This window comes from Eretmochelys imbricata, chromosome 7, assembly GCF_965152235.1.
Source record: "Eretmochelys imbricata isolate rEreImb1 chromosome 7, rEreImb1.hap1, whole genome shotgun sequence".
Taxonomy (NCBI): Eukaryota; Metazoa; Chordata; order Testudines; family Cheloniidae; genus Eretmochelys; species Eretmochelys imbricata.
This window is the reverse complement of record NC_135578.1, coordinates 21362244-21389621: the sequence shown is the minus strand read 5'-3', so window position 1 is coordinate 21389621 and position 27378 is coordinate 21362244. Positions and strand designations below refer to the sequence as shown.

At 48.1% G+C, this 27378-nt stretch overlaps 1 protein-coding gene across 3 annotated transcripts in view; it reads right to left on the bottom strand.

Moving 5' to 3' along the window:
- Positions 1-12845: 12845 nt before the first annotated feature.
- The window catches only part of SLC41A3 (solute carrier family 41 member 3), a 35890-nt gene continuing 21357 nt past the window's right edge, over positions 12846-27378 (bottom strand). For all 3 annotated transcript variants that reach the window (XM_077821352.1, XM_077821354.1, XM_077821353.1), the window contains 6 exons: positions 26177-26323; positions 22589-22733; positions 22054-22133; positions 18952-19086; positions 17799-17947; positions 12846-16117 (listed from right to left, as the gene is read on the bottom strand). In XM_077821352.1, the coding sequence (XP_077677478.1) occupies positions 15932-16117; positions 17799-17947; positions 18952-19086; positions 22054-22133; positions 22589-22733; positions 26177-26323 (842 nt within the window). In that variant the 3' untranslated portion in view covers positions 12846-15931. The remainder of the gene's footprint in view (positions 16118-17798; positions 17948-18951; positions 19087-22053; positions 22134-22588; positions 22734-26176; positions 26324-27378) is intronic.

Sequence of the window (27378 nt, the reverse complement as noted above, 5' to 3'; positions counted from 1 at the left end):
CTGACCACGGCCAGACTCTGCTCTCCAGGCAGTGATGGTCAATTGCCCTGGTATACTGCAGATTTTCAATTCAGATCCAACAGCATCAGCACCTTCAAAGCTTGTGCATCAGGTGAGCTGGGATGCCGTATACTAATTATCTACCTTCATTTTTATTTAGATCCTGTCACCATGATATCTGAGCCTCACTCTTCTCTAGCAGAATCCAGCCAGGGACCTGCATGTGCTTTGCAGACATGAATTAAACCTCATAACTTAAGTTCCTGCAAGATTGACATGTATCATTCCGATTCTGCAGGTGGGAAGCTGAGAAGCAGCCCAAAGTCACCCAGCAAATCAGCGACAGAGCCACGAATAGACCCAGGTCTCTTCATTCCAAATCCTCTGCAATAGGCACAAAGGCCCAGCTTTCTACTCCTCAGTTCCTTTCTTTTAGTGCCTCTGACCTACTCTTCTGAGGAGATACACGTTTGCCAGGAACATCATGGTACTCCACTTTCCCACTTCCTCACATGCATGGTGCCAATGTGTTTATGAATCCTAGAGAAGCAAAGGTTTTGGCTGGTGAGTTTGTTGAGGTATGTAGCAGTATAGCATCCAGCTGCTTCTCCCCTAGCTAGCAGGAGGAAAATCTGTCTTTGCAGAAAGCTCTGTAGCTGTGACTTGAAGATACAACAAAAAATCGATCTTTGGAGCTAATTGGGGCCATTTTTACACAGTCACTTTTCTGTGCGCCTGTCTTGTCACCATATGTGATAGAATTCTATTTCTCCTGACCTGATTGGTGCATTAATTGGAATTGCATTAATTATCTCTCTCTCTCCACAAAGCCCCCCCACTTTGGAGCAGCTGCAGCAAACCATTTATCATTCCCTTGTGCTGAGGAGTCCAAGGCACTTCATGTGGTTTCAATCTTTGTCAATTAGAGTGCAGTGCATTGCATAAAAGGATATAATCTGCCCCCTTTCTCACTGCACTAATCAATAAACTGCCACCAAATGGCCAGCCGTTCATCCCCTTACTCTGCTGTAGAACGCAGTGCTCTCCAGAGGGCGCTTGACATGGAACTGTAATCAATTCAGTTCAACATAAAACCAAAGATTTCAGGCAGCTGAGTAATAAATCTTCCTTCTCCTCTGCCCCCTTCCCGCTCCCCTGGGAAACTTCAAAACTGGATCTAATTACTGGAAAGAGCAGAAGTAGCTGCTGTGATAATCTCACCCTGCTGAAAGGCCAGTGTGTAGTATGGGAATTGTGACCTTGTCTACACCCACAGTTGCACCGGTGCAAACCCCTGTGTAGACACTCCTATTGTGCTTTAAGAGCGGATTATTTCAGTTTAATTTAAGCCTGTTCCCATTTGAAGTAAACCAAGAGCATCCACTCAGACTTTCGTACTGGTTTAGCTAAATCAATTTAAATTCAAACCTTTAGTTAAACAGCTAGAAAACTGTGTGTAAAGCCCAAGGATTGTCCTGGGACTCGGAAGACTTGGGTTTAATTCCCTGATTCGACACAGCCTTTCTGTGTGATTTTGGGCTAGTTGTGTCGTCTCTCTGTGACTCTATTCCCCATCTCCCTCACAGAGGGCCTGCTGAATTCTTTAGAAATCAGTCACACTTTTTTCAATGGAATGCTCTGTGTGAATATGATGGCAGGTGCCCAGACTGGTAGGCACAAGAGAGCTACACATTGGTTATCCATTGATCCAGTTCTTCTGTTCACTGCCTATGGCTTTTGGCTGCATGGACCACGCCACGGGCTGAACCTTTGCTTTGGGACTCGCCGTTTTTCACGGTGTGGTGTGAGAAGAGAGATTTCTATATTTTTGCTCCACTTTAATTCTCTCTCGTGCAGGGCATGGCTCTCTCTTATTCATTTGTTCTGGGTGGGTCCTTAATCTTGAGCTGCTTCTGCTTGAGAAACAAACTTTTGCCCCAGCCTCCTTCCCAAAGGGTGAAAGCAGCAAGCTGAGCACTAGCAGCTATTTAAATAAAGTGAAGTTGGCTCCTAAATTTCCTTTAATGGCCCCATCTGCACTGATGGAGTGACAAAGTAACCCCCTACCACCGTAAGTAACTAGCCTTGCAGTTGGAGAGCCAAATCCTGTCCCATTGGAATAAAGGGATTTGTGCCTAGATGAAGGGGGAATGCACTGTACTTTTGGCATGGTCTGGGCTGAGATCACAGCCAGAACGTTGGTAGAGTTTGGATCTGGACTGTGGCTTGACCTCATCCCTACTGAACAGCGTATCCATGTGTCATGAAGGCAGATTCTGTATGAACCCTCGGTTTTGGCTGAGTGACACCAGCAGGTACCCCACAATTAGCTTAGCAGAGTGCGCTGTACCTTGGCTGTATGCATGAAGGAAAATCACTTCAAACCCTGGAAAGCTAACTCTGGGTTAGTCGCTGTCAGAGAATAGAAATGAATGGAAAATCCAGGTCAGCTCAGCCGTATGTGAGGAATGAATGTGCAAATCCTGCTGTAAAAAACAACAGCAGCCCTATCACATTCTGGGGTGCAATGCAGACTAGTGAAGGGTTGTATCACCACCTGCCCTGCAACCTGGGGTGTCCCGCAATGCTTTGCTGCTGTAGCTCCCAACCTGGGCACTTCATAAACAGCATGGAGGTCACACCCACAGTGTCTGTGTATAGGCACAGCCCTGACCCCAGCTTCCTGTCAGCAACACACCAGCCACACCCTTGCTTCTTGTAGCCTTGGTTACTACTTGCAGGGTGACCACAACGCACTCCAAGTCTTATATTTTCCCTCTCCTGGGAAAGTAAAGAGTATTCAGATAGTACAGGGCTGTTGCCCCTGCAAGGGGTCAATACACAACAGTTCGTTCCTTTAATTGGCGTTACCAAAAAATTCCTTTTAAACACCGGATTAGTTTTGATTAAAAAATAAAACAACATCTCTCTCAGTGTACTTAACTAAACATAAGTGAATAGAAGAATAAGGCAAAGTCAGACATGGTTACAAGAAAAATAAAGACAAAACGCTTTCTAGCAACTAAAACTTTACAAACTAGACTTGGGATCAAGGTAAAAATCCTTCCACGATCCTAGCAACAGGCTGCCTGAATTCTCAAGTCAGGATCTGCCCCAAAAGGCCAAAGGGCTGGTTCCTCTGTCGTCTGAGAGGGCATATGCACGCAAGAGAGAGGCTGGTGTGTTTTTGCCCCTCACTTTTATAGTCCAATCCCCCTTTTAAGTGGATTAGTCTGAGGCTTACCCCTGAAAGCAAAATTTACTCAAAGGCGGCAACATGGGGATGGGGGTACAGGTGCCCCTGTGCTCTTTCTTTTCCCCTGTGTATGCTGAAATGCAGATTTGCTGTCTCAAGGACCCTGTTTACTACTTATACATAAACTGAGATTAAACACACATGCCTTTGTTTAAGCTAGACCTGCTAAACCACTCCTGCCTAAGCAGGGGTATGTGGGTTTGAACATGTGCTACCACCATCATATAGGGGGAATTTGTAACTTTACAGATCATGTTGCTACATCTATTTCACCATGATATCATTGACCAGTGAGTTACTAGTTTTTGATTTTGTACAAAGATTATTACAATAGCGTGTAGGCTGTGAATACAGGGGTGCATTCAGTCGCAAGCCCTCAGATGGTACTTATTTAAAAATTGAATCCTTCCCATTGATCGTAAGATGCTTCCACCTGTGCGATACCTATCAGGCATTGTGAGAGACACAGCTCTTGAGTCAAGGTGTTGAAATGGCAGAGGGTGAGTTCTGGGGAATGTACAGTTCCTTCAACAGCAGCAAATCCTTAAACAAGAGGAAGGGGATGTGGCCTAGTGATAAGGGTGGCTCAGAAGCCCTGTGTTGTGAGCTGTAAAGTAGGGGTGTGTGTGTGTGTGTGTGTGTGTCATGATCTTTACCAAAGTGGCTTGAGATTCCTGGATGAAAGGTGCTGTACACATGCAAAAGGAGTGGCAAAAGATCAACTCTCAGGCCTCACAACCTTGACAAGTTTACACTGAGCAATATGAGGAAACTTGGGGTTTAGTCCACTGCATTGCTGTGTCACTTAGGCCCATATTGGCAGAAGTACCCTCTGTTTCTTTTGATGTCCAACCTTAAATGCCTACGGCCTAATTTTTCAGTGCTGCGGTGCAGCCACACAACCCAGTGACGTCAGTTGGCATTGTGGCTGCCTGACACTGCTGAGCAGTTGCAGTTGGGCATCCAAAAAATTAGGGGCCACTTTGGTCTTTCTCTCCTTCAGCACTTCAGAGGCTCCAACTGTAAAATGGGTGTGCGGGTACTTACTCCTGCTTCTCAAAAATGCTTTCAGATCTATAGAGGAAAAGCTTCCAGTAAGCATGTTAAGGCAGGGGCCAGGCCTTCCTGTGTGTTTATACAACACCTGACACAACTGGGCCAGATCCTATTTGGGATCTCTTGGTGCTATTGCAATACAAATGCATAAAAATGCAAATTACCGTATATATTATAAACTTAAAAAAACTGATGGCTTTAATGCTCTGCTTTTCTGGCATCACAGTGGCGAAGGGAAAGACAGAGCCTTTCTCTAAGCAGTCCCAACTATACTGCTCTTCATTCTTCAGACCATAAACCATATTTCCTGTACTGCCTGATATTAAACACCCCTCCCCCCACCCCGTCCAGCGGCTTATTTAATGACATAAAGGTTCTTCTGCCAGTGAAACAAAACTGAGATTCAGTGATGCCAAGGTTTCCTTTCAGCGCTTCTTGGGTGACACTGATTGCCTTGTTTAACCAACTGGAGGAATAAACAGGCTTCCTGTGAAGGGGAAAAATACAGCTGTGTTGTCAAGTATGTCTTTGGAGGCAGTGTTTGTCATGAAGGTTTTTTCATCCCCCCCGCCCCCCAGATTTGCTTGTGTTTACCTGTTGGCTCTTGCACCCTGGGAGAATGCTGCACTTCTAACCAGGCATTGCTTCTGGAAAAACACTGGCTTATGCTATGACCGCCGCTGGTGAGGTTACGGGGGCAGTGTATGCTGGGGAATACTGCTCCCCCTCTCCCCCTGCACCAACCCTATTCCCTCCTCCGGTAGGAGGCCGAAGTCATCGCCTCCTTTGCTGAAAGCAAGTTCTAGCTGCAGTGGTGATGCTCCTCAGCCGGCCACGGGTCAGGCTGTTCCTGCAGTCCCAGCCCTTTTGTTCCTCAACAGTGAAGGCATAATGGAACAAGAAGGGGATCTTACCAAGGGAAAGGGGTAACTTCTGCTCTCTTACATGGGGGTAAAGCAGGAGTAACTCCACTGAAGTTGCAGTTCTGCAACAGGATGCAAGTGCCTAACTCCCTGTGGATTAGGCACCTAAAGCCCTTTGAGTTCTGGCTTTAAGTCCTCTAAACCAGATGCTTTCAGTAAATAAGGCTAAATGGGGCAAGGTGCTAGCTCACCAGGCAGCTCGGGCCACCTGAACATGAAATCGGGGGGGAGTCCCCTCTCACAGTGGCTTCACACTGCTGTAACTCCATTGACGTAATTCCCAGAGCAGAATCAAGCCTGCGGTGCTTTGTTCTGCGATGGATGCAGTGGAAGTGGTAGCGTGGGTTAGATGGCAGAGCAGCAGACACTCCAGAGGTCTATTCTGCCTGTAACTTGTGGGAGCTCGAGCGTTAACTGCTCTGGGCCTGTTGCCCCACCTCTAAGCTGTAGATAATGCTAGAGGGGTGCATACTTGATTACTGCTAGACTCTGCACTCACTGCGCACGCCTGTGACTCCTTGCAGCTCTTCATTTCCCCCACCCCCTGCCTGTGTGCTACCCTCCCCTCTCCCACTATTTCAGGGGCTCCCAGCAACCCCTCCTAATGCCCTTCCTCATGCCAGAGATTCTGTGTTGCCTGGTCTCCTCTCCCCTGCATCCCAGGGTCTCACATGTCGCACCCCCATTCAAGGCATTTGTGTACCCCGTCCCCCATTCCTCCGCCCACCAGGTTCTGTGTGTCCTCGGTTAACCCCTCCTCCTCACTCGATATCAGACTATCCGATTCTCTGCAAGGGCTCTGTGTGCTGCCCATTGCCTCCTACGTAGGGTGTCCATACATCCCGTTTTGGCCAGGACAGTCCCCTTTTTAAGCCCCATCCCGGATGTCCTGTCTTCTTTTGGCAAAACTCGGCTTTTGTCACATATTGCTTTTGCCAACTGATCAAGAGCAAAAGGAACAAACGTACACTTTTCCAAAAAGTGGGGTATGTCCCCAGGGTTGGGGGGGGTGGCGAGGTGTCCAGCCCATAGCCCTGGGCGCTGTGGGGTTGGGCCATGTGGTAATGCCAGGTGGTTCAGGTCAGCCCTACGCAATGTCCCATTTTTTACTTTGGGAAATATGGTCACCTTACTTCTATGCCTATTACAGGGACTCTGTGTATCTCCTTTTTCTGCTCCCTTTCTGCCCCCTGGCTGTGAAGGGACAGGCGGCTGGCTGGTGCTTTCTCTCTCGCACGCGCTTTCCCTCACCCTGGAGCAGGTTCTGTGGTGGCAGCATGCTGGAGGGAGGGAGCCATAAAGCTGCCTTGCCTCTCTTCGCCCTCGGGCTACCCTGACTGGTTGCGGTCTTGGCTACACTATAGAGTTTTGTTGACTAAAGGTATGCTGATGTAACCCACACGCCTCCTGGGTGTGGTGCTCTGTTCCCCTCTAGTGGCACCGAGTTGAGGCTCATGCATTTAGCTCCAGAGGTCCCACGTTCACGCCCTCCTGCCAACGACTGGGGTCTGTCAGTGTTACACTGGCCTAGAGCAGCTGTTTTAATTAAACCGCTGCTGCATGTCCACACTACGCTCCTTGTGCCAGCAGACTGCATCCACACTAGCAGCTTGTGCATTCCCACAGAGAGCAGTGCACTGTGGGTAGCTATCCCACTGTGCAACTGGCCGCGGGGTGCTTCAGGAAGGGGTTGCGGTGCCTCATGGGGCAGGTACAGTGTCGGAGGAGGCAGGTTTTTCCATCCCATCATTCCATGGACAGCCTACTGGACTGCCAACTGCCTTTCAACTGAAGGGGGGGGGGCGGAAGAGACAGTGTGCGAACTGGGACAGTGTGTATGTGAGAGAGACACACACACACAGCAGCACACACTCTGTCTCTCTCACATACACCCCCCCCCCCACACACACATGCTTCCCCACCAGCACACACTCTCTCACCCCCCCCGCCCCAGCGTGTGCTGGGGGAGTGTGTGTGTTGGGGGGCCCGACATGCTGGCTCCAAGTTCAGACAAAGCAATCTGCACAGCACAGCAGGAGCTCCCCCATGTCCCCTCTGCAGCAGCAGCCCGCTGTGCCTGCCCGTGTTCCTCGTGCTGGGGAGAGCAGGACTCCTGCCGAGTTCGCCCACAGACCAACGAGCCGCACCCTGCGCTGTTGACAGTAGCGGATTAGCCACGGGGCCGTTAGGGCCCTGGTCAACTGGGAGGCCCCAGAAAAAAAATCCACCGCTCAGTGCCCCTGCCACTGGGCAAAGCCCCAGTGCCCCGACTCTGCTCCTCAGCAGAAGCCATGGGACAGGGGAAGACACCCGCGCCCACCCCATCCCTGGCAGAAGCCCCCCAGCATCCCTCAACCCTGTTCCTGGCAGAAGCTGTGGGACGGGGGAAAGACCAAGCCCCTCCCCCACCATCCTAGCAGAAGATGTGGGGCGGCAGGGGAAGCCCCCACCGGCAGAAGCCTCCGGACAGTGGAAGACCCAGTGCCTCCCCTTCCCTGCCGACCCCATCCCTGGCAGAAGCTGTGGGGCAGCAGGAGAAGCCCCAGTGCCCCGACTTGATCCCTGGCAGACACGCTGGGGGAGCGGGGCGGGAGATGCCCCAGTGCTCAGACCCTGGGCCCCCAACAAGCGCAGGGCGTGGCAGGAGAAGCCCCAGCACATGGACCCCTGCTGGGGCCCTGGGACTGGAGGAGCTTGCACGCCCTGGCAAGGCGCAGAGACAGGGCTTCTCCAATCTTGGGGCCGAGGGAGGAGAAAGGAGCAAATGGGTTTGGGGGCACAGTGGGGGGGGAGTGTTGCCAACTTTCTAATTGCAGAAAACCGAACACCTTTAACTTGCCCCTGCCCCGTCTCCAAGGCCCTGCCGCTATTCACTCCATTCCCCCCTCCCTCCGTCGCTCACTCTCCCCCACCCTCACTCACATCCTCATTTTCACCGGGCTGGGGCGGGGAGTGTGGGGGCTGAGGATGAGGAGTTTGGGGTGGGGGTGGGGGGGCTGGGCTGGGGCAGTGGGTTGGGGTGTAGGAGGGGGTGAAGGTGCTGGATGGGGGTGTGGGGTCAGTGTGGGGCTGAGGAGTTTGGGTTGTGTGTGGGGGGGTGGCTGGGCTGGGGGGTTCAGAGTGTGGGAGAGGGCTCCATGCTGGGGGCCGGGGGCGGTGAGGACACTGGCTGGGGGTGCAGGCTCTGGGGTGGCGCTGAGGATGAGGGGTTTGAGGTGAAAGAGGGGGCTGCCAGGGCCCTGCAGCCCCTAAGTGCGTGGGCGGCCAGGGAGGCTCTGAGCGCTGCCCTCACACCCACAGGTGCCACTCCTGCAGCTCCCATTGTTTGCGGTTCCCGGCCAATGGGAGCCACAGAGCTGACACTCAGGGTGGGGGAAGCGCAGTGCCCCCTGGCCGCCCATGTGCCTAGGGGCTGCAAGGACCTGGCGACCGCTTGTGGGCGCCGCCATGCCGCCAACCGGACTTTTAATGGCCCCGTCAGCAGTGCTAACTGCAGTTGCCAGGGTCCTGTTTCGACCGGGCGTTCCCCGAGACAACTGGACGCCTGGCAACCCTAGGCGCATGCCTGTGTAGCTGGAATGCAGGGCAGCAGCGTTCAAAACAGAGAGCAGTGTGGTCACGATGGGCATTGTGGGATATTGGGGTAGGCCCGTTATGGCGCCATAATGAACGGCAGCATCTACAGTAACACGTTGCTTTAACTTTCCCGCAAATAGCCCTATGCCTCGCCTGGAGGCGGTTTTATTTTTGTATGCAAAACAACAGAATTTTGCCACTAAAAGTAGCTTTGCAGTGTGTGCACCTCCACTGCTTTGTCGGCAAAAGGCAAAACTATGTAGTGTATGTTAGGGTACAGATATTCAGGCCTGTCTGCAAAGGCCTGTACTCTAAGAATTTAGGTGTATTCTTATCACTTGGCTAGTTCTAGAGGTATAAAAGAGAGAATCAAAATCACTGTCGGCCAGTGTAAGGGCCTTCTCTTACTGTGACAGTCTGAGGCCTTGTTCTTAGGCTAAGGCCTTTGGCGAAGCAGCAGAGGCAGCCATAAGCTGGGAAGCGACCGGTCACATCCTCACATTCCAAACTAGTCACATTGAAATAAGGTGCTATTGGGCTCTTAGGAATACAATCCTATCCTGATAAAGCCTATCGCCTCCAGAGAAAGGGAAGTGCCCAGAAGATGTAAAAGGAAACTTAGTTTGATAGCATCCTGTCTGGCAAGAACTCACTTATCAATAGCTGGGATGTGAAATCCTCACTTCTGTATTGTTTTGCCATTATAGTTCCCACTTTGCCACTGTTTGTCTGTATAATCGCTGTCTGGGTCTGTGATTGTTTCTGACTGCTGTATAATTAATTTTGCTGGGTGTAAACTAATTAAGGCGGTGGGATATAATTGGTTACATAATCATGTTACAATATGTTAGGATTGGTTAGTTAAATTTCAGGAAAATGATTGGTTAAGGTATAGCTAAGCAGACCTCAAGTTTTACTATATAGTCTGCAGTCAAGCAGGAAGTGGGTGTGTGCGGAACGGGGGTAGGGAAATTGGAATCATGTTTTGCTAAAGGGGGAAATGGGAACAGGGAATGGGGGTGGGGAAATTGGAATCATGTTTGGCTAAGGGCAGGAATGGGAACAGGGACACAGGTGTATGGCTCTGTAGTGTCAGAGCTGGGAAGGTGGACACTAAGGAAGGAAACTGGACTCATGCTTGCTGGACGTTCACCCCAATAAACATCAAATTGTTTGCACCTTTGGACTTCGGGTATTGTTACTCTCTGTTCATGCGAGAAGGATCAGGGAAGTAAGTGGGTGAAGGAATAAGCCCCCTCACAGTGTAGGGAAGGCTTGAGACTGCACCCCAGAGCTGCTAAGACGCTCTCAGGAGGGAGACCAAGGAGCAACTCTTGAAGTGCTATGGGGTTTTCTGATTCTCATCGAGTTTGTTTGGGTTCAGCCTATGGGTGCCTGACCCATTCCCTGCAACTTTAGAAGTGCTTGGAAACGGGGGCTCAAAGGCTATCACCTTACATCCAGACGGAGAAATATGATTCAGGTTGAATGTAGAGCTTCTCTTCTCTCAGCCAACTATATGCTTAGCTTCCAGGGATGGGGTTTTGAGGCTGAGTGAGCGTATCTTTGACGTGGTAACTACCTTATTACTATTAGTGTAAGCAGTGTCAGGATGAGCTCCACCCTGACATCTGGTGGTGAGGTGTGGCAAGTTGTGGAAAAGAACTTCAGGGGCTGATCTCATTTGCATAGGCACACCCACCCTGCCTAGAATGAGGCCAAAGCTGCCCAAATGGTCACTTTGGCTGCTGTGGGATCCCCAGTGTCTCTGTTATTGGGGCAGGAAGAATAAATTGTTATTATCCTGATTATGGGAACTGTGCTTGGAGCTGTACTTGGCCTTTTGTTATGATGGAGGGACTTACCATCAACTAAGTAGCACTCGCTAGGCAAGGGTCATGGGTTCCAAAACTCTGTGAATTGAGAGAGACTGGGGGCAAGTATTAATATTTGGTGGTATGGGCCCCTTGGTGAGGGCCTTACATGCTAATTGCACTTCCTTCTCTCTCCACTGTGGAATATCAGAGCTAATTTTGATTTCATTAGAAGTCTAGTTACAGACTGCTGAGCTCACTCTGGGCTAATAGTGCCCCAGCACTGCGGCTTCCCTACTACAAGCTGAATTCACCAAAGAGCTGACCTGACTAAGAGCTGAAATCACTGAGTGTTGTGTTAAGTAGTGGGGGAGCCTGAAGCTATAGTGTGGAACAGTTTGCGGGACGGCTGGAGTGCCTTGTGGACAGGCTGGTGGAGCAGTTCATAGGACGGCGGGAGCTGCTGGTGGGACACGGAGCAGTTCGTGGGACGGCGGGAGCTGCTGCTGCTACTGGTGGGCTGCAGAGCGGAGCTGAGCAAAGCAGTTCATGGGGTGGCTGGCAGAGCGGAGCAAAGACCTATGGAGCTGTGGGGCGCTCAGCTTCTGATCATGTAAGGTGCCTCTTACCCCTGCCCCCATCTCCACCCAGGTTGGGAGGTAAAGCTCTGCAGATAAACTTTCGAACTCTGGGGCTGCCCTGACCAGGGACAGAGACTTTTGGGTCATTGGACTTTTGGGACTTTTGGGGTTGCTGGACTCAAGAACCAAAGGGAAAGGGGCATGCCCCAATTTGCTTGGGGTGGGTTTTTTTGCTCATGGGTTGTGTTATGAATCCTGTTGGTGGTGTTTCCCCAACATAATGCCACATTGTTTCTCTCTGTTATTAAAATGCTTTTTGCTACACATAGACTCTGTGCTTGCGAGAGGGGAAGTATTGCCTCTTGGAGGCGCCCAGCAGGGGTGGTATATAGTTGTCCCAGGTCACTGGGTGGCTCGACCCGGTTTGCATTGTTATTGGAATGGATCCCCTAGATATTGAACCCGGCCCTTGTTGCTGCCAACTCTGATGGGCAGAAGGGTTATATTAGTAATGGCTGACGGTGTGAACTGTTGATCTTAGTGCTGGGTTTTACTCAGTTTACAACATGCTGGTGTCATGGCAAGAATGACTCTAAAGTGAACTGGGCATTTGCTACCTGAGAGACAAGTGCCTTTCAGATTACTGGAAAAATCTCATTCTATCCCTGCCCAAGGCAATCCGTGTTTTTCACTGTTCTCACAAGAAAGGTTTAAAAATGGAGAGAAAAGTGGACTCCGCCCCTTCCTCCTTTTAAAATTGGATACTAGATCTATCTAAATGCAGGCTCACATGGCTTTTCACCGAGTTACGTATAGTTCTGGGACCCAGACGTGCCAGTGCTCCAGGCAAAGAACTTCCACTTAAGCCAAGAGGATTTTTATGCCTGGAACAGTTGCAGGTCTGCCTTTTTGGGGCTTGTTTCCCCACTGCCCTCAACTTTGTGTTATAATATCTTTGCAAAGCAAATGCAAAAAAACCGCTACCACCACAGAATGGTAGAAAATCCTCTTTGCACAGATATGAATGACAACACAAAGAGCAAGACACAGAAAATCAGGACCTCTGGAATCGATAAATCCCAGAAATGAGTTAACAGTTTAGCACCAAGATCAGGTCTATATCACAAAGGGACTTGCTTGTATTTTCCCCACGTTGAGGCCCATTTTCAAATTTGGTCACGTGCACATCAGCCTATTTACCTGCAGCCTTAGCACTAAAGCTAAATCTTGTTACAGGTTTCAGAGTAGCAGCCGTGTTAGTATGTATCCGTAAAAAGAAAAGGAGTACTTGTGGCACCTTAGAGACTAACAAGTTTATTAGAGCATAAGCTTTCGTGTTACCATATAACACCCATTGTTTCATGTTCTCTGTGTACATAAAATCTCCCCACTACATTTTCTACTGTATGCATCCGATGAAGTGAGCTGTAGCTCACGAAAGCTTATGCTCGAATAAATTTGTTAGTCTCTAAGGTGCCAAAAGTACTCCTTTTCTTTTCTTGTTATAGAAGCTCTTTTGAAATAAGGTCTGAAATATATATATACACACACACACACAGAGAGAAAACAGGTTTAGAAGACAAATGTCCCTTTAATACGCACTTTAAAAAGCCCCTTGTACAGAAACCATTTTCTCCTGTTCTCAGCGATTCTCAAACTTCATCGCACAGCAATCCCCTTCTGACAATAAAAATTACTAAATGACCCCAGGTGGGGGCGTGGAGGAGCAGAGCCAGAACCAGAGCCCTGCTGCCCCGGGCTGAAGCCCTTGGGTTTCGGCTTCAGCCCTGTGCTCCAGTGAATCTAATGCTGGCCCTGGCAACTCCATTAAAATGGGGTCACAACCCACTTTGGGGTCCTGATCAAGAGTGTGAGAACCACTGTGTTATATCATATCTCTGGAGGATAGAAAAGAAACACCGATACTGCAACAGAATTATTTTGCTGCTTGGCCAAACAGCAAAAGTTTCAGTATGGCCAGACCTCGGACCTTAGCGAACATCCCCTGTCAGTGCTATTTATGACCCAGACATATTGGCCTCAGCCACAGAGACGCATCTGGGATTGTCAAACCGTCCTACACAAAAACACATCAGTCAAAAGGTATAGCATTTGCTTGACAATCATGCCTGTTTAAATAGGACACAGCTGGGACTGATTACATGTTCCAGCCCAAGGACACTGTCAATATTTACAACCAGAAAAAGCTGGTCATTAAGAAATATTGTTTACTAGAAAAAAAATTAGAAGTGTGAATTATTGCTTTAAGTTCTAAGAGCGACCATGTATCAGTTACTGGGAATCATAAATCAGGAAAGTGACTGGCCCAGTCACTAGGGGTAAAATTCAACCCCGTGCAGAAGGCCAGCACCAAATAAGTCCTCAACATGGGTGCATTGGGCTTGTGCTGGCCCTTTGCACCAGTGTGAATTTCCCCAGGTGACTATCTGTAGGGAAAACTGCTGTAGGGGCAGATGATGGGAGCAACCACCTATTTAATGCTCCTCTTAAAATAGGGAAAGATTTATCATGAGGCTCCCACCTGTAGGTTCCTTTTTGTCCCTGCTGGACTGTGCTAACACACTAGGAAGAGGCTTGCCTAAGTTGCTCAGATCCCCACCCTAGCAGGGAAGATAGCAAAGACAAGGGAGTCCTTAGAAAATCGGCACAGGAAGTTTGCCCTGCTGCTACCCATGCTGTACCTGGTCTGTGGTGGGAGGACTTTGTTCTGTAGAGGCTCTCAAGCCAGCATCACAGTCACTTCTTAAAAAATTGGTTACAGGCTTGAGATCTGCAAACTCGTAGACTGCACGGCGCCCCCTTCCCTACACATCTGTAATTGCTCATGATAACGATGTTTCAGTTTGAATGTAAGTAACCCGTCTTCCTGTCTACGCTGCTGCAATTACCACACGTCCGCTCATGGTTGAAACTGAATTGTGTTGACTTCACACAGGCAGCAGATGGTTAGTAACGCATAAAGGGCCATGATTAGAGGACAATGGGATGTGAATGCTGAAATGCAGCCATCCGGGAAGCTAACGTTCCATTCAGCCAGGGCTGCAGCACTTACCGTTGTGAACGAAAAAGGGGTCACCGGAGCTATGTTTTCAAACAGAACAGGGCCTCAAGCAGTACCGCAGAGCTGAACAGCCCAGGATTTTAGGGGTGTTCACAAGCTAAACTGGGATCTGAATATTGCAAATACTTTCTTCATAATGGTCTGTCATAGGAAGATCCAGACAGCACTAAGGCTGGGATGTGCAACAGGGCCTAACAGAGTTAGGCACCCAAATCTGTTCATATTCAATGGAGCTGGTTGCCTAATTCTCATAAGCTCCTTTGAAAAATCTCAGTCTAAAACTTTAGCATGCTCAAAAGCCAGATCACAAGTTTGGCTTAAAGACTGAATCAAACCCTACTGAAACTCAATTTGCAATCTCTCCAGCTGCTGCATCTATTACACGTCTCACAAAGCACCTAGGCACTTCTGAAAATCCCCTTGGCTGCCTACCTACATCTTTGGGTGTCTATATCTCTTTAAAAATCTGGTCCCACATATTTGCCTAAGGTGACAGAGGAAGGCTGTACCGGAGTAAGGAACTGAACTGTGGTTTTTAGTCTCACAAGCTAGTGCCCTCAACCACTGTTCCCCGCTTCCTCTCTTAGGGCTGGGGAACACCACCAACCAAAGACTTCTACAGAAATCAACAAGCATCAACAGTGTGACCTAATGGAGGCTTTTAGAATAGGTTGGACAAACACTTGCCAGGACTGGTCTAGGTTTACTTAGTCCTGCCTCAGCATGGGGGACTGGCCTGGAGGGCTTCTAAAGGTCCCACCCTGACCTACATTTCTATGCTAAATGGTATTTTTTTGAAGGGGTGGCTGGATTATGTATCCTAGCTGAAATATGGCCCAAGCTGTGAAAGGTCCATGCTGTGCAGGTCTAGGTGTTAGTGATCTAACAGTTCCTTAGTACAGTGCCAATACCAGCGATTAGCAACATCAAAATAATGGCAATCCCACCCCCACCACTACGAAATGGTTTACATTTTATTTGTGTTTCCATAAACCATAAAAACTACTGAACAGATGTTCCTTAAGTTGCAATCCAATGGGGAACATGCTCTTTGAGACCCTGAATACAGAAGTTATGGAGAGAGAAGTTTAAGGCCTTTATTGATTCTTGCTCCCAGGGATGTGCTGGGGAGGAAGAGGGGCAAGAAAATATTACTTGGGCTCTAACTGCTGATCAGAGACATTGCAACATCCTCATCTAGGATCTGATCCAAAGACTAACTGAAGACAATGGAAAGTCTCCCATTGACTTCAGTGGGGAGTGAATTAGTCTCCTACTTACCAGGTGGTTACATTCATACATTTTTAAGCCAATCAAAATGCAGATTTGCCAAGATATGACCTGTGTTCCTTAACCCCTGGTTTTATAGATGCACACATAGACAGAGTACACTGTTTTAAGATGGCTAGGTCACTTTCAAAGCTGGATAAATCCAGACAGATGCTGCTTCTTTTGATCTAAATTAGACAGCTGTAAGGCACTGCAGTGGTCAGTAGGGGTGGGCAAGGATAGCAGACCCGTTCAGTTTAAAGACTTAGTCTTAGAAGTAGTCTCTAACGACCTTGTTGGACCATGTTAAAGCACCATACTGAATGACTTGCTTGGTGGAGCAGCAATGGACCAACGCTGCAGCAGATGTCCGGTTAGTTTCGCAGTTTCATCTCAGTCCCATTGACGAGCCAAACCAAGCGGAAGCAAAGTGCCAGGAATCCCGTGCCCAGGAGGTCGCCCAGGGCAGTGAGGTAGGGGATGGAGAAGTTGTCTGGATCCAGGGCCCTCCTCCACACCAGTCGCACAATTAGATCAGCCATGTAGAGCAGGATTCCCACCTGTCCAGAGAGAAGACAGACCCAGCGGTCAGCGAGTGACAGGCATGCAGCTGGGATATGGTACCTATTGCTAGAATACACTGTCATTATGATGGAGGGATGGAGTTCCTGCTGCCAATGAAGTCAACGGGAGACGTAAGTGTGAGCAGGATTGGGCCTAAAAAATGTAGGGAAAAACAATGGGCCAGCCCGCAGAAGGTAACTTCTGTAGGCAGAGGTTTTATGCTTCTCTTTTACGTTAGCGATTCGGGTCTTGTCTACCTCGTTTTTCCTGGCAGTCTCCCTGGTACCAACTGGAGATCTAGTAGGTTTTTATCACATCAAAGATACCAAGTAAGTGAACCCTGAGTCACTGAAAAGAGAAGTGATTTTTATCTAGATTATTTAAAAATCTTTGTGGTTTTATTTGTTTTTCATTCACATTTACCTCAAGATCCCGATAACCAGCTGTAGGAAAAGCTTTTGTTAAAGATTAAAGACTGCCTTTTTAATTCAATTAAATATTGAGAGAGTTCTCCCACTCTGTATCTCTAGGTCCTCCAAGGGACATCTCAGCATATCAGGGACCACAAGATTGGGCATTTCTAAAGGGAATAAACCAAGCAGAAAAAATAGCAAGCACAACTCTCCTCCCCCTGCATCATTTCCTAGTCTTCATACATTATAATGCAACTAAAAAGAGCACACGCCTAGTGTTTCCTTCACTACTAGGTCCCCTAGAAATCAGCTGTGATGTTGCTGAGATTCCATTACCGGTGCTGTAATTTATTGCATGTATTTTCATATTTGGCTCCAACTGTGGGAGTGGTTTTGCCATGGTGGATATGCAGAATAGCAAGTTTTTTTTTTTTTTAAAACAACTTCAACTGTGGTGTCGGGGTTGTGTGTCATATAATCACAGGCAGAGGATGGCAAAGCCGAGCCAATTGTTTACACGTGCAAAGAATTCACACATGCTGCAAGCCTGATTTTAAAGGGAAGCAAAAGGAGGACCACAATCTTTTACCCTGCAAGTTAATGAACTTGTAGAATGACTCATTTAAAAGGGCAAATGAACCAGGAGAATCAGTGAGTTTAAGTGACAGTGACGTGTCTGCGAGTAGGACAATGGAGTGTGCGGATGGGGAAGGCAGAACAGTGAAAGGATAAAGGGACAAAGGCAGAACAGATCGAACTGGCGGTCTGAGGTCTATGTATGGCTGTTATTTTCGAATGCAGGATCTCTCGCCATCTCAGGCCTCTTGGTGCTTGGTTTTCTCCTTGCTGAATGTGGCTCTGACTCACAGAGTCCAGTTCCCCCAGCCCACAGACTTCCACTTTGGCATGTGAAATCCGCCTTGCAGAATTATCATGGAAATTTACCAGTCTAGCACAAAATCTGCTCACTTGCCTTTGGCTGTGATGACCAGCAATAACTGGGGAGAGGGGGAACAAACAAACTACACATAGTTATTTGCCCACTAAATATATTACTGCTGCAGTGGGACAAAGAGAACTACATGAGCCTGTACAATGCACCCAGCATCTGGAACAGGGATGCTTCTGCCACTAATAATTCCTGGGATTATGGCGACTGGGTGAGGATGGCGGTGTGGAGCAACTGGGACTAAGGGACAGTGATTGGGATTTTCATTGCTGGCTGATAGATTCACTCTCAGCTCAGCTGGGCTCTTTTTATTACCTGCAGCAAAGCAGCAGTCAGATAAAACATCACAAAAGTGATGGTGATGGCTGTGTGCCCGCCCTGCAGCAGGCGAATGGTGTACAGGAATACCAGGTGTCCGGGGATAACCAGCAGGAACAGGACGCGGGCTGACTTGGAATTCACCCCTGGAGAGAACACATGTATTAAAATGAACCAGAGCAGTTACTGCTTGAGGGGGAAAGAAGCATGAAGCTGTACATCTTTCAGTGACCACAGACACATTTGTGGATGTTAAATACCATTGCCAGGAGAGTAGGAGAGAGACATGGACTGTTGACAACTCATTTCTGAAGGATACTCAGTTCCTTAATATAACATTAGGTATCGTGAGTAACTATCTAGTTGTTTCATCCACCCCTCTGGATCCCACTTCTCACACCATATAAAGTATTTCTGGGACTGCCCCCAGCAGCTTTTTCTGGCATTAACCTCATAATAAAACCATGTTCTACATACATACTCAGCTCCCCGATTCTCTCCTGATCCTCTTGCTTAACTTCCCACAGCTGTTCCATTCAGCTATCCTACGCAGCTCCGGTCCCCACTCAGCTCCTGCTATGAATCACCGTGATCCACTTTCCTAGCTCTGACTCTGCCCTATCGTCAGCGCACAGACTTCCAACAGAAAAGCAACATGAGCCAGTCATCTAAAAGTAACAGACCAGATTCGGATTTTGCTTGTGTCAATGTAACTCCATTGCCTTGATCAGAACTACTCCTGATTTTCCCAGCATGAGTGAGATCAGAATCGGCCCCACTACGTGCTTCAGTCCGCTTCTAATTCATGCACTGGGGCATCTAGGACGGTCCCAGTTACAATGGGCGACTCGCCCTGAGCGTGAATTTGAAGTTTCTTTTCAAATGATTTGTTGCCAGCGACAGATACTCTGGAGGCCAGTGTTCCCTGTCCATCCATGGAGCAAGTACAGCACAGCTAGTAGGAACAAGCTTCCCCCAACCTGCCCTTTGCCAAGGTACCTCAATCCTGCCCTGGAGGTTCCCCCTCTCAGGAAGGAAGAGGAGCGCAATCTCTGCAACCCATGCGGTCCTTAACCAGCCAGGGTGACAAAGGGCGCTCTCGTTGGGATGATGGGTTTCGCGATGTGCACACCTGGGGTTCATTGTCTACCTGATGTGAAGAACGTCGTGCATGGATTGGGCCAGTTCTGCCTCATCTTGTAGGGCAGGACTCCAGGCATGCTCCAGAAGTGCAGGAATGTGGAGATGCGGCTGGCTTGGATGGCTACCAGATTCCCACCAACACCTGCAAGTGCAAAATGCAACAATCCCATAAGCCTCTCTCTTAGTGGCAGCAAGTAGCCACATACAATGCATTGGTCTCTAGGGACTCAGCAGAAGGTTGGCCAACCTGTATCTGCTCAGATGCGCAGTGGGCATGGTGGTTAAGAAGAGATCAACCCAAACCCATGTGTCATTGTGGTGCTGTTTTATTCACATGCTAGGAACAGTCACAAAAATCACAGGAAGAGGAACGTTCGGATGAATGTCTCTTTTTGGTGGTTTTATATAAAACATTCTCCCCTGGACCTTCTGCTTGCTATGACAAGTCAAATGTTGCATGATCTCCAGCTGGCATGAACTGATCTCTGGGAAACACCTGGTGCAAACAGCCGGTGCAAAGGCAGCTGCTGCTCTCAGTTCTGCTTCTCGGAGGGACTCAGCTAGAGAGACTTTATTATTTAAATCACAAGTGAAACAGACCGTGATCATCCTGTTCATTTGGAAGCACCTGACACACTTACTAAGTGAGAAAGAATCAGATGAGAATGAATCAGCCCTAACCATGTTGGTTAATTAAAAGGCAATTAGTACCTTCCCAATTGTTTAATTCTGGCAAACATGAAATAGCTGCTACATTCTCCATTAGACCACTGACTATATTCTGGGGAGCAATCCTGCATTGCCTATGGGTCTGTATGTACCTGTGTGTGGCGGAGGGAATGGGATGCACTGGATAAAATAATAATGAGCTAAATCCTGCAGCTTTTACGTGTTTCTTTTCTCAGGCACTCTCTCTCTCTCTCTCTCTCTCTGTCACTGAAGGTGAAATCTGCCTGAGTGAAAACCGAGTAAAGTCTTCAGGACCTGATCCAAAAATAATATGACCTAAAGGGTGATATTTGCAAACTGACTCCCTGAAAGGGAACCCTCAAACTGTTCCTGGGCATCTTTGCTCATGCAAACAGGGAGTTGCACCAAAACAGGGGCATGCTTAATTCTGCAGATGATTTTGGGCCAATAAATGTTCTCTCTGATATCTAGCAATCTGTGAGAACTTTTATGAGCTCTGATCAATGGAATAGCTTTGATTTGATTTCCTAATGTAGCTTTTTGGCTGATAGCACTGGAAAAGGTTTGTCATAAAGGGTGTGTTTACACTGCAAAGTAAGATCAGAGTTAATAGAACCTGAGTTAGCAGACCTTGGGTTTGTTAATCTAGGGCTTGAACGTCTACACTCATTTGTAACCCCAGGTTAGGAATTGCTGAACCCTGGGTCCCAGCCTGGAGCTCCAAAATCTACCCTGCATTATGCAGCCTTGAGTCCAACCATCCATATCCCAGGCCTTGTCTACACTACATGGGAAAGCTGATCTAGCCTACACAATTTGAGTTACGTTAGTAGTGTAACTCAAGTCGACGTAGCTTAGATCTACTTACCACGGGGTCCACACTACGCGATGTCGACTGGAGACGCTCTCCCATCGACTCCCCTTACTCTTCTCGTTCTAGTGGAGTACCGGAGTCGACGGGAGAGTGATCTGCCAAAACATGGCCACTCTAGCTCTTTGTGTAGTGTGGGAAAAGCTGATTGTCCACCAAACTTGACTGTCCAAAGTACAAAGAAAGTTGGCCCATGGGACTGTGGAATACTTTTGGTGGACTCCCAGAGCACAAGTCCAGTGGGGCAGCATCTGCACTGCAAAGCAACATGGTTTGAACCCTGGGTCCCAGCTTGACTCAGGCTTGGACCCTCCACTCCCATGAGGTCATGGGACCTGGGTCAGTGCGATTTGTGTGTAGTCAGAAGCAGGGTTAGGCTTGAGCCTAAATTCAAACCGTGGGCTTACATTGCAGGTAGACAGGTTTAGCAAGACATCTTGTGGGTATTAGAATCGCTGCAATTTAAAGAGCTGCTAGACGACAAAATGCTTTGCATATGGAACAACGCTGTAATTTCTTAATGAATGTTGGTTTCCTCTAGAATGAGCCTAACTTGCATTAAACATTATATCAGAAAAAAAATCAATCCAAAAGCCCAGGTTGTTTCCACAGTTGGCTAATCTTGATCATCAATGTGTATCAGAAGGTTGAACTGATTGCACAGCTCAGACTGTTGATTTGGGATTGGAAGGAAAGGAGTTTTATTGTGATATTTTGCAGTGATTGAATGCTCATGAAACTCAGGGTATGTCCACAGTGCAATTAAAAACCCACAGCTGCCCCTGTGCTCGTGCGGCTCGGGCTAAAGGGCTGTTTAATTGCAGTGTAGACGTTTGGGCTAAGGCTGCAGCTCAAGCCCTGGGACCCTTCCACCTCACAGGGAGCCAGAACCTGGACTCCAACCTGAGCCCAAATGTCTACACTGCAATTAAAGAGCCCCTTAGTTGAGCTCCAAGAGCCCAAGTCAGCTGGCATCGTCAGTTGCAGGTGTCTAATTGTGGTGTAGACAGGCTAACAGCAGATGTAGTCAGCTGGGGTTATGCAGGCTTCCTCCCCACAGCTCTGCTCAGTCCTGACCTGCAGCTGCCCCTGCTATTCCACTCCAGAGCCTCTCCCGATCTGAGGGTATGTCTACACTGGAATCAGAGGTACAACTGCAGCTCAGTTTGGCATACTCACACGAGTTTTCACCTAGCTAGCATGGCTCAAAATAGCAGTGATTCGCAAAGACCGCAGAGCAAGCTAGGAGCATGAGCAGATACCTAGGGTTCTGGGCTTGTACAGCCCATGCCACTGCGTCTTCACTGCTATTTTTAGCCACACTAGCTAGATTACAGCTAGTCTGAGTATATCTATACAAGCTGTAATCACACCTCTGACTGCACGGCAGACGTAACCTGAAAGTGCCAATTGTTCTGCAATGTGTGATGTGGATAAAGCAAAAACCAGACGAGACCACCAGTCTCATTTTCTTTGGTAACATAAGCTGGCAAGTGAACCCAGCCCTCTGGAGGTGAAAGGACAAAAACATAGCCCCCCTCAACCTACCATTAATCACAGGTGTAAAAACTGCCATGCCTTCGAAGTTTGGGTCAGTTACAGTTTTGTCCAAGATCAGCCCACCAATGCTGTTAAAAATGACACAAAATAAAAGCTTATTACCTATCATCTGTTACCAGGCGCAGAATACAGAGACTGAGGCAAGGACTAACTGTCCTTTTTGTTCTGTGTTAGTACAGCACCTAACACAATGGGGTCTTGATCCGCGACTGGGGTTTCTAAGTGCTACCACAATACCAATAATAATGACAGCTATACAGGTTGTATTTGACTATGCAGCAGATGTGTTTGTTTTATGGAACACACTGATCCATCAAAGCGCCTCTAACAATGACAGGTCCTGAGACCAGAGAATTTAAAACCATGTCACTATAAATCATCACTGGAATCTCAGACAGGCAGAATATTTTTTTTGGGGGGGGGGGGCACTGTCCTGGACCTTCAATTAGGCTGACTGTTATTCCCTGAAAGAGAAAAAGATGTTCGCAGGGTGTGGAGTGAGAAGGGTGGTTCCTAGGTTTACCTGCTGATGCTCATTGCAACAATCACCGGCTGCCATCCAGACTTCAGGACCTCAGCAATAGATGGACTTTGCTTGGCAATAGCAACCCAAAGAGGAATCATGATAACAAACACAGCGCAGATCAAAGGCGAAAGGTATTTCACATCTGGCATGGAAAAGAAATTCAAAGTTAAATGCAATTTACATGCCTCCAACTGCATAAGAGTGTAAAATCTGACTGGACAGCACCATTACATTCCTGACTGACTGAAAGAAAGGAAGCACTGCTTGGGACTGAAGTCTTCATGTTGCAAGATATAAATCACATCATCCAGGATATTTTTTCCCCCCACAGTCCATAATTCACCTCCGAAACTCACCGGCACAGGAAAGTACAAAGGCCAAGAGATTAGGAGGATTCAAATCAAGTTAGATAGATATGAATCACAACGTCCACACCATTTCATTAGACTGGATAGAAATGTATATGGGATATAAACCCTTTTATTTCAGGGATAAGTCAACCACTAACTCGCTGGGGCTAAGAAGAATGTTTTCCTGTGGGCAACTTATGCCATAAATAGACATGAGGGGGCATCTCACCCCTTCCTCTGAACCATCTGGCACTGGCTATTGCTGATGCCAGGGCAGCAGACTAGATGGACAACTGCTGTTTTCTGATGCTCTATACATCAGACAGCTGAGGGGCAGGATTTTTACTTGCTGGTTTACGTTCATTTCTATTAGCTACATTTCCCTTTGGCAGCAGCATAACCTTGAAACGACCTTCAGAAGCAAATGGCACTTAAAAAATGCTGCCCTACAAGAAAACAAACATGACTCAGCACCAGAAACACCTTCAAGAGATGGGGATTGTGCCAGGCCTTTTGAGATGCTAATAATTTGTCTATAGGGCTTCTCCATCTGCTCTCTGTATTAAGTCCAAAGCTGGGCATGGTAAAACATAGGTTTTGCAGGTATTCCAATATATAACGCAAGCTTGATACATTTCTAACCTAAGGTCCTGACAATATGTTTGGGAAAATGCATGTAAGACACGATTAACTTTCTTAGGCCACGTCGACAGTACCCGCTGGATCGGCGGGTGGTGATCGATCTATCGGGGATTGATTTATCGCGTCTAGTGTAGATGCGATAAATCGATCCTCGATCGCTCTGCTGTAGACTCCAGAACTCCACCAGGGCGAGAGGTGGAAGCGGAGTCGACGGGGGAGCGGCGGCCGTCGATCCCGCACCGCAAGGACGCGAAGTAAGTGATTCTAAGTCGATCTAAGATACGTCAACTTCAGCTACGCTATTCTCGTAGCTGAAGTGGCGTATCTTAGATTGATCCCCCCCATAGTGTAGACCAGGCCTTAGAATAGTATCTTATCATTATGAAAGCTTTTTTACACAGGGAGGTACTTATAGTGCACTTCACCCACCACTGAAATGCAGCCTCTTCTGGGGTGCAAATGGCAGCTGTTTAACAGTGCATAGCATCCCCTCAAGCCAGCTAGGACAGGAAGCAAAGACGCACGATGGGACATCCAACCGAGTCAGATGCCAAGTATCCCCTTGCTCTTTTGGGCATTTGGCAATTAGCTTAATTTTAAACCTCACACATACAGGATGTTCACATCTATCATATACGATCCAAGGCCCACTGTAATCAATGGAAAGATTCCCTTTAGAATCTGTATGTCAGGCCTTTGGACCCAGTTCTGTCACCCTTACTCAGGAGTAGTATCTTACTAAGCAAGCAGTCCATTGATTATTACTTGTTGAGTGAAATACTATTCAGCGCGAGGAAGGGTTGTGTAATCAGCCCCAAAGTATTTAGAACTGGAAGGAGACATGTTGATTTTAAAAGATTATAAAACACTGTACTGGAACGAGAGCATTATACCTCCAGGGGAAAATGTAACTTTCAAAGGCATGTAACATTCTGGGCCTTCTAGGACTCAGTGTCCTTAAGGGAATATATTTCTCTGATCAAGGCAGGGTCACACACCCTATCCCACTTCCCTCTCACCTCCATTGAAATACAGAAGAGTTTGGAAACCTGGGAATTATGAAAACCCACCAATTGGGTGATGTCACACTAGTGACTGACACAACGTAACCAATCCTCTGCCAGAGCACTGCTGAATAAAACTCCAGCAGAATTTATGCCCTCTCCAGTCAGACTACTCAGCTGCAATGATAGCCCCCTAAATTCACGTCTGCTCATTACTGTATTTGTACACTAGGGTATATGTTATCACCTTACTCCAGAATGCAGTCCCGGAGAGAGACTACTGGACGTGGAGATGCAGAAGGCCAAGCCAGTTTTGTGTAGGTAGATGGCACGGCATCTTGGGGAACTGCACACTGAATAAATACATTTCTGAAGCATAGGAGAACTAGAATGAAAGGACTCTTGGACCTCCCCCAGCCTCTTTCTCTCTGGGATATGGATTCAATTGTTCTCCTATTTGTAGGCATGTGGAATGAGTTATTGGAATAGGAAAAAGCTGTCTCTCTCACCATTTCTGCTCTCAGTTTTCAGTGAAACTTTGGGTTTAATTGTTACAAACTTTTCATTTTTTAAAAACATCCTCAACAGACGTTGTTTAAAAAAAACAACCCAGCCCTGAACCTTTTCTCTTTCTAGGTCAGGCCCATGGTACTTTGCTTAGCTATTTTCAAACATCAATTAAAGCATAAATCACATTTCTCCCCTGTTCCAAAAATGTACTGTGCATTTTCCAGGCTCATATAGGAGAAGCAGTTCACGTGCCAAGGTTTTTAGCCCATTTGTCACCCCTAGGATTATGTCTACACAGCAAAGAAACACCTGTGGCTGGCCCAGGCCAGCTGACTCAGGCATTCAGGGCTCGGGCTGTGGGGCCGTTTCATTGCTGTGTAGACTCCCTCCCACCTTGCAGGGTCCTAGAGCCTGAGCCCAGACGTCTACAAAGCAGTGAAACAGCCACGCAGCTCGAGCCTCAAGAGCCCGAGTCGGATGGCACGGATCAGCCACGGGTGTCTAGCTGCTGTGTAGACATACCCTCAGAGCATGGTTAACACAGCAGTCACAGCACCGGCCTAAAGAGGGTCTCTTAGGAGAATATATTCTCTCCCCTGTTCCAAGATGATGATAATGCTTTGTGCTCCCAGAGGACCGGAGACATCAGCTAAGCCTCACAATAGCCTTATGAGGTGGGGAGCATTATTCCCATTTACATGTGGGGGTGCAAAGGCAAAGAGAGCATAAGTGACTCGGCCAGTGTTGCAGTGAGTTAGTGACAGATGCAAGACTAGAACCGAGGTGTCCTGAATCCCAGTCTTCTGCTCTAACCACTGGACAACATTATTTCCATTCCACTGAATGGTCCCAAAACCCTTAAATAGACCGGACAGTCATAGGACTTACCTACAAAGCCTTTTCCATCTCTATCTCCCACCTCCACAGCCCTACAAGACCACTCCCTGTTGTAATGCTGTGTCCAGTCTAGCTTCAACATTTCCAGGACTGTGGATGCTTCCCTTCCACAACTGAACAGCTCTCCCTATCAGGAGGCTTCCCCGACAGCTGAGCCACAGAGACTCTGCTATGTACCTTACCTATGTATTTAAAGAGGGTGCTGCTGATTCCTGCTAGCAGAGAAAGGGTTATCAAATCTCCAAGGCTCGCTGCTATGGGAGTGGCGACGTTGTCTGGGTTTATCCCCACCTTCCTCGCACCGATGATCACGCCGATCATCACTAGACCTAGAGAAGACACAGACCAGGGGTTCAGATACAGAGGATGATGCTGTTTTTTGTGTTGGCACCATTGCTCCACACTGTGCCAAGGGCTGCCCTGGTTCCGGGATGGCCCATGGTGGCTTAAAGTTGCCTTTGCCCATCACTTGGTGCAGCATCCAAGTGGAGTTTGGTCACACTCAGGAAATGGGCCCAGTGTTCTCACTGTACTGAAGAACACGGCTCTGCCATGGGCCCATACACAACAAAGCAAACACCACGGCTCAGTGCAGAAAGCACTGAATGGCCCAAATGTAGATGCTTTCATCCCTGTCAGATAGTCTCTACTGGCCTGAAGTGGGACCAGGAACAAAGCACATTCATAGCTATGCACACAGTGGGTACTCAAGACCAGGCAGAAGTAGCAGGGGACTAGAGAGGTGCCATTCTCTGGGGTCACATCTAGATTCCACAGCCCAAAGGCATTTTCCAGAACAGCATTCAGTATTATTCAGAGTTTTTTTTACTTGCTTTTGAATTCTTAAGTGGCATGGGGCTGCCACTGCAGGTCACAAGCCAGCTCCACGTCCCCAGCATAAGGGTCTTGGCTGGGCATCCGTTTCCCCCAGCGATCCCTGGCTGCCAGAACAGCTGCTTGGGGACCACAGCTCTCTGGGCTGCTCTAATTTATAATGTGGCCTGGAGGCTGGACAGCTTCAGGATCAAGGGGGTATAAAAGTAGCTTCTAGCCACGTACACACCCCCATCCTGAGGTGGGCTAAGCAAAATTCAGCTGCAGCTCAGGATCTGGGGCACAGTCTCCTGCTGGTTGGTGAGGATGGAATTTTGGCTTATTAATAGAAACCCCAAAGGCCAGGTGAGAGTCAGACTCTGAGAACAAGAGAGCGTCCTGCTACAGCAGTGCAAACCTGAACAGAGCGCAGCAAAATGCTTTGGAGAGTCACAGCAGCAGCAACAGTTCATTTTTGGGAAAATGAGACCTTGGCAGAGATCAGACAAAACTCTTATCTGTGGGCAAGTCAACTGACAGACACGTTTATCAGCCTGACTCGAGTGTTTTG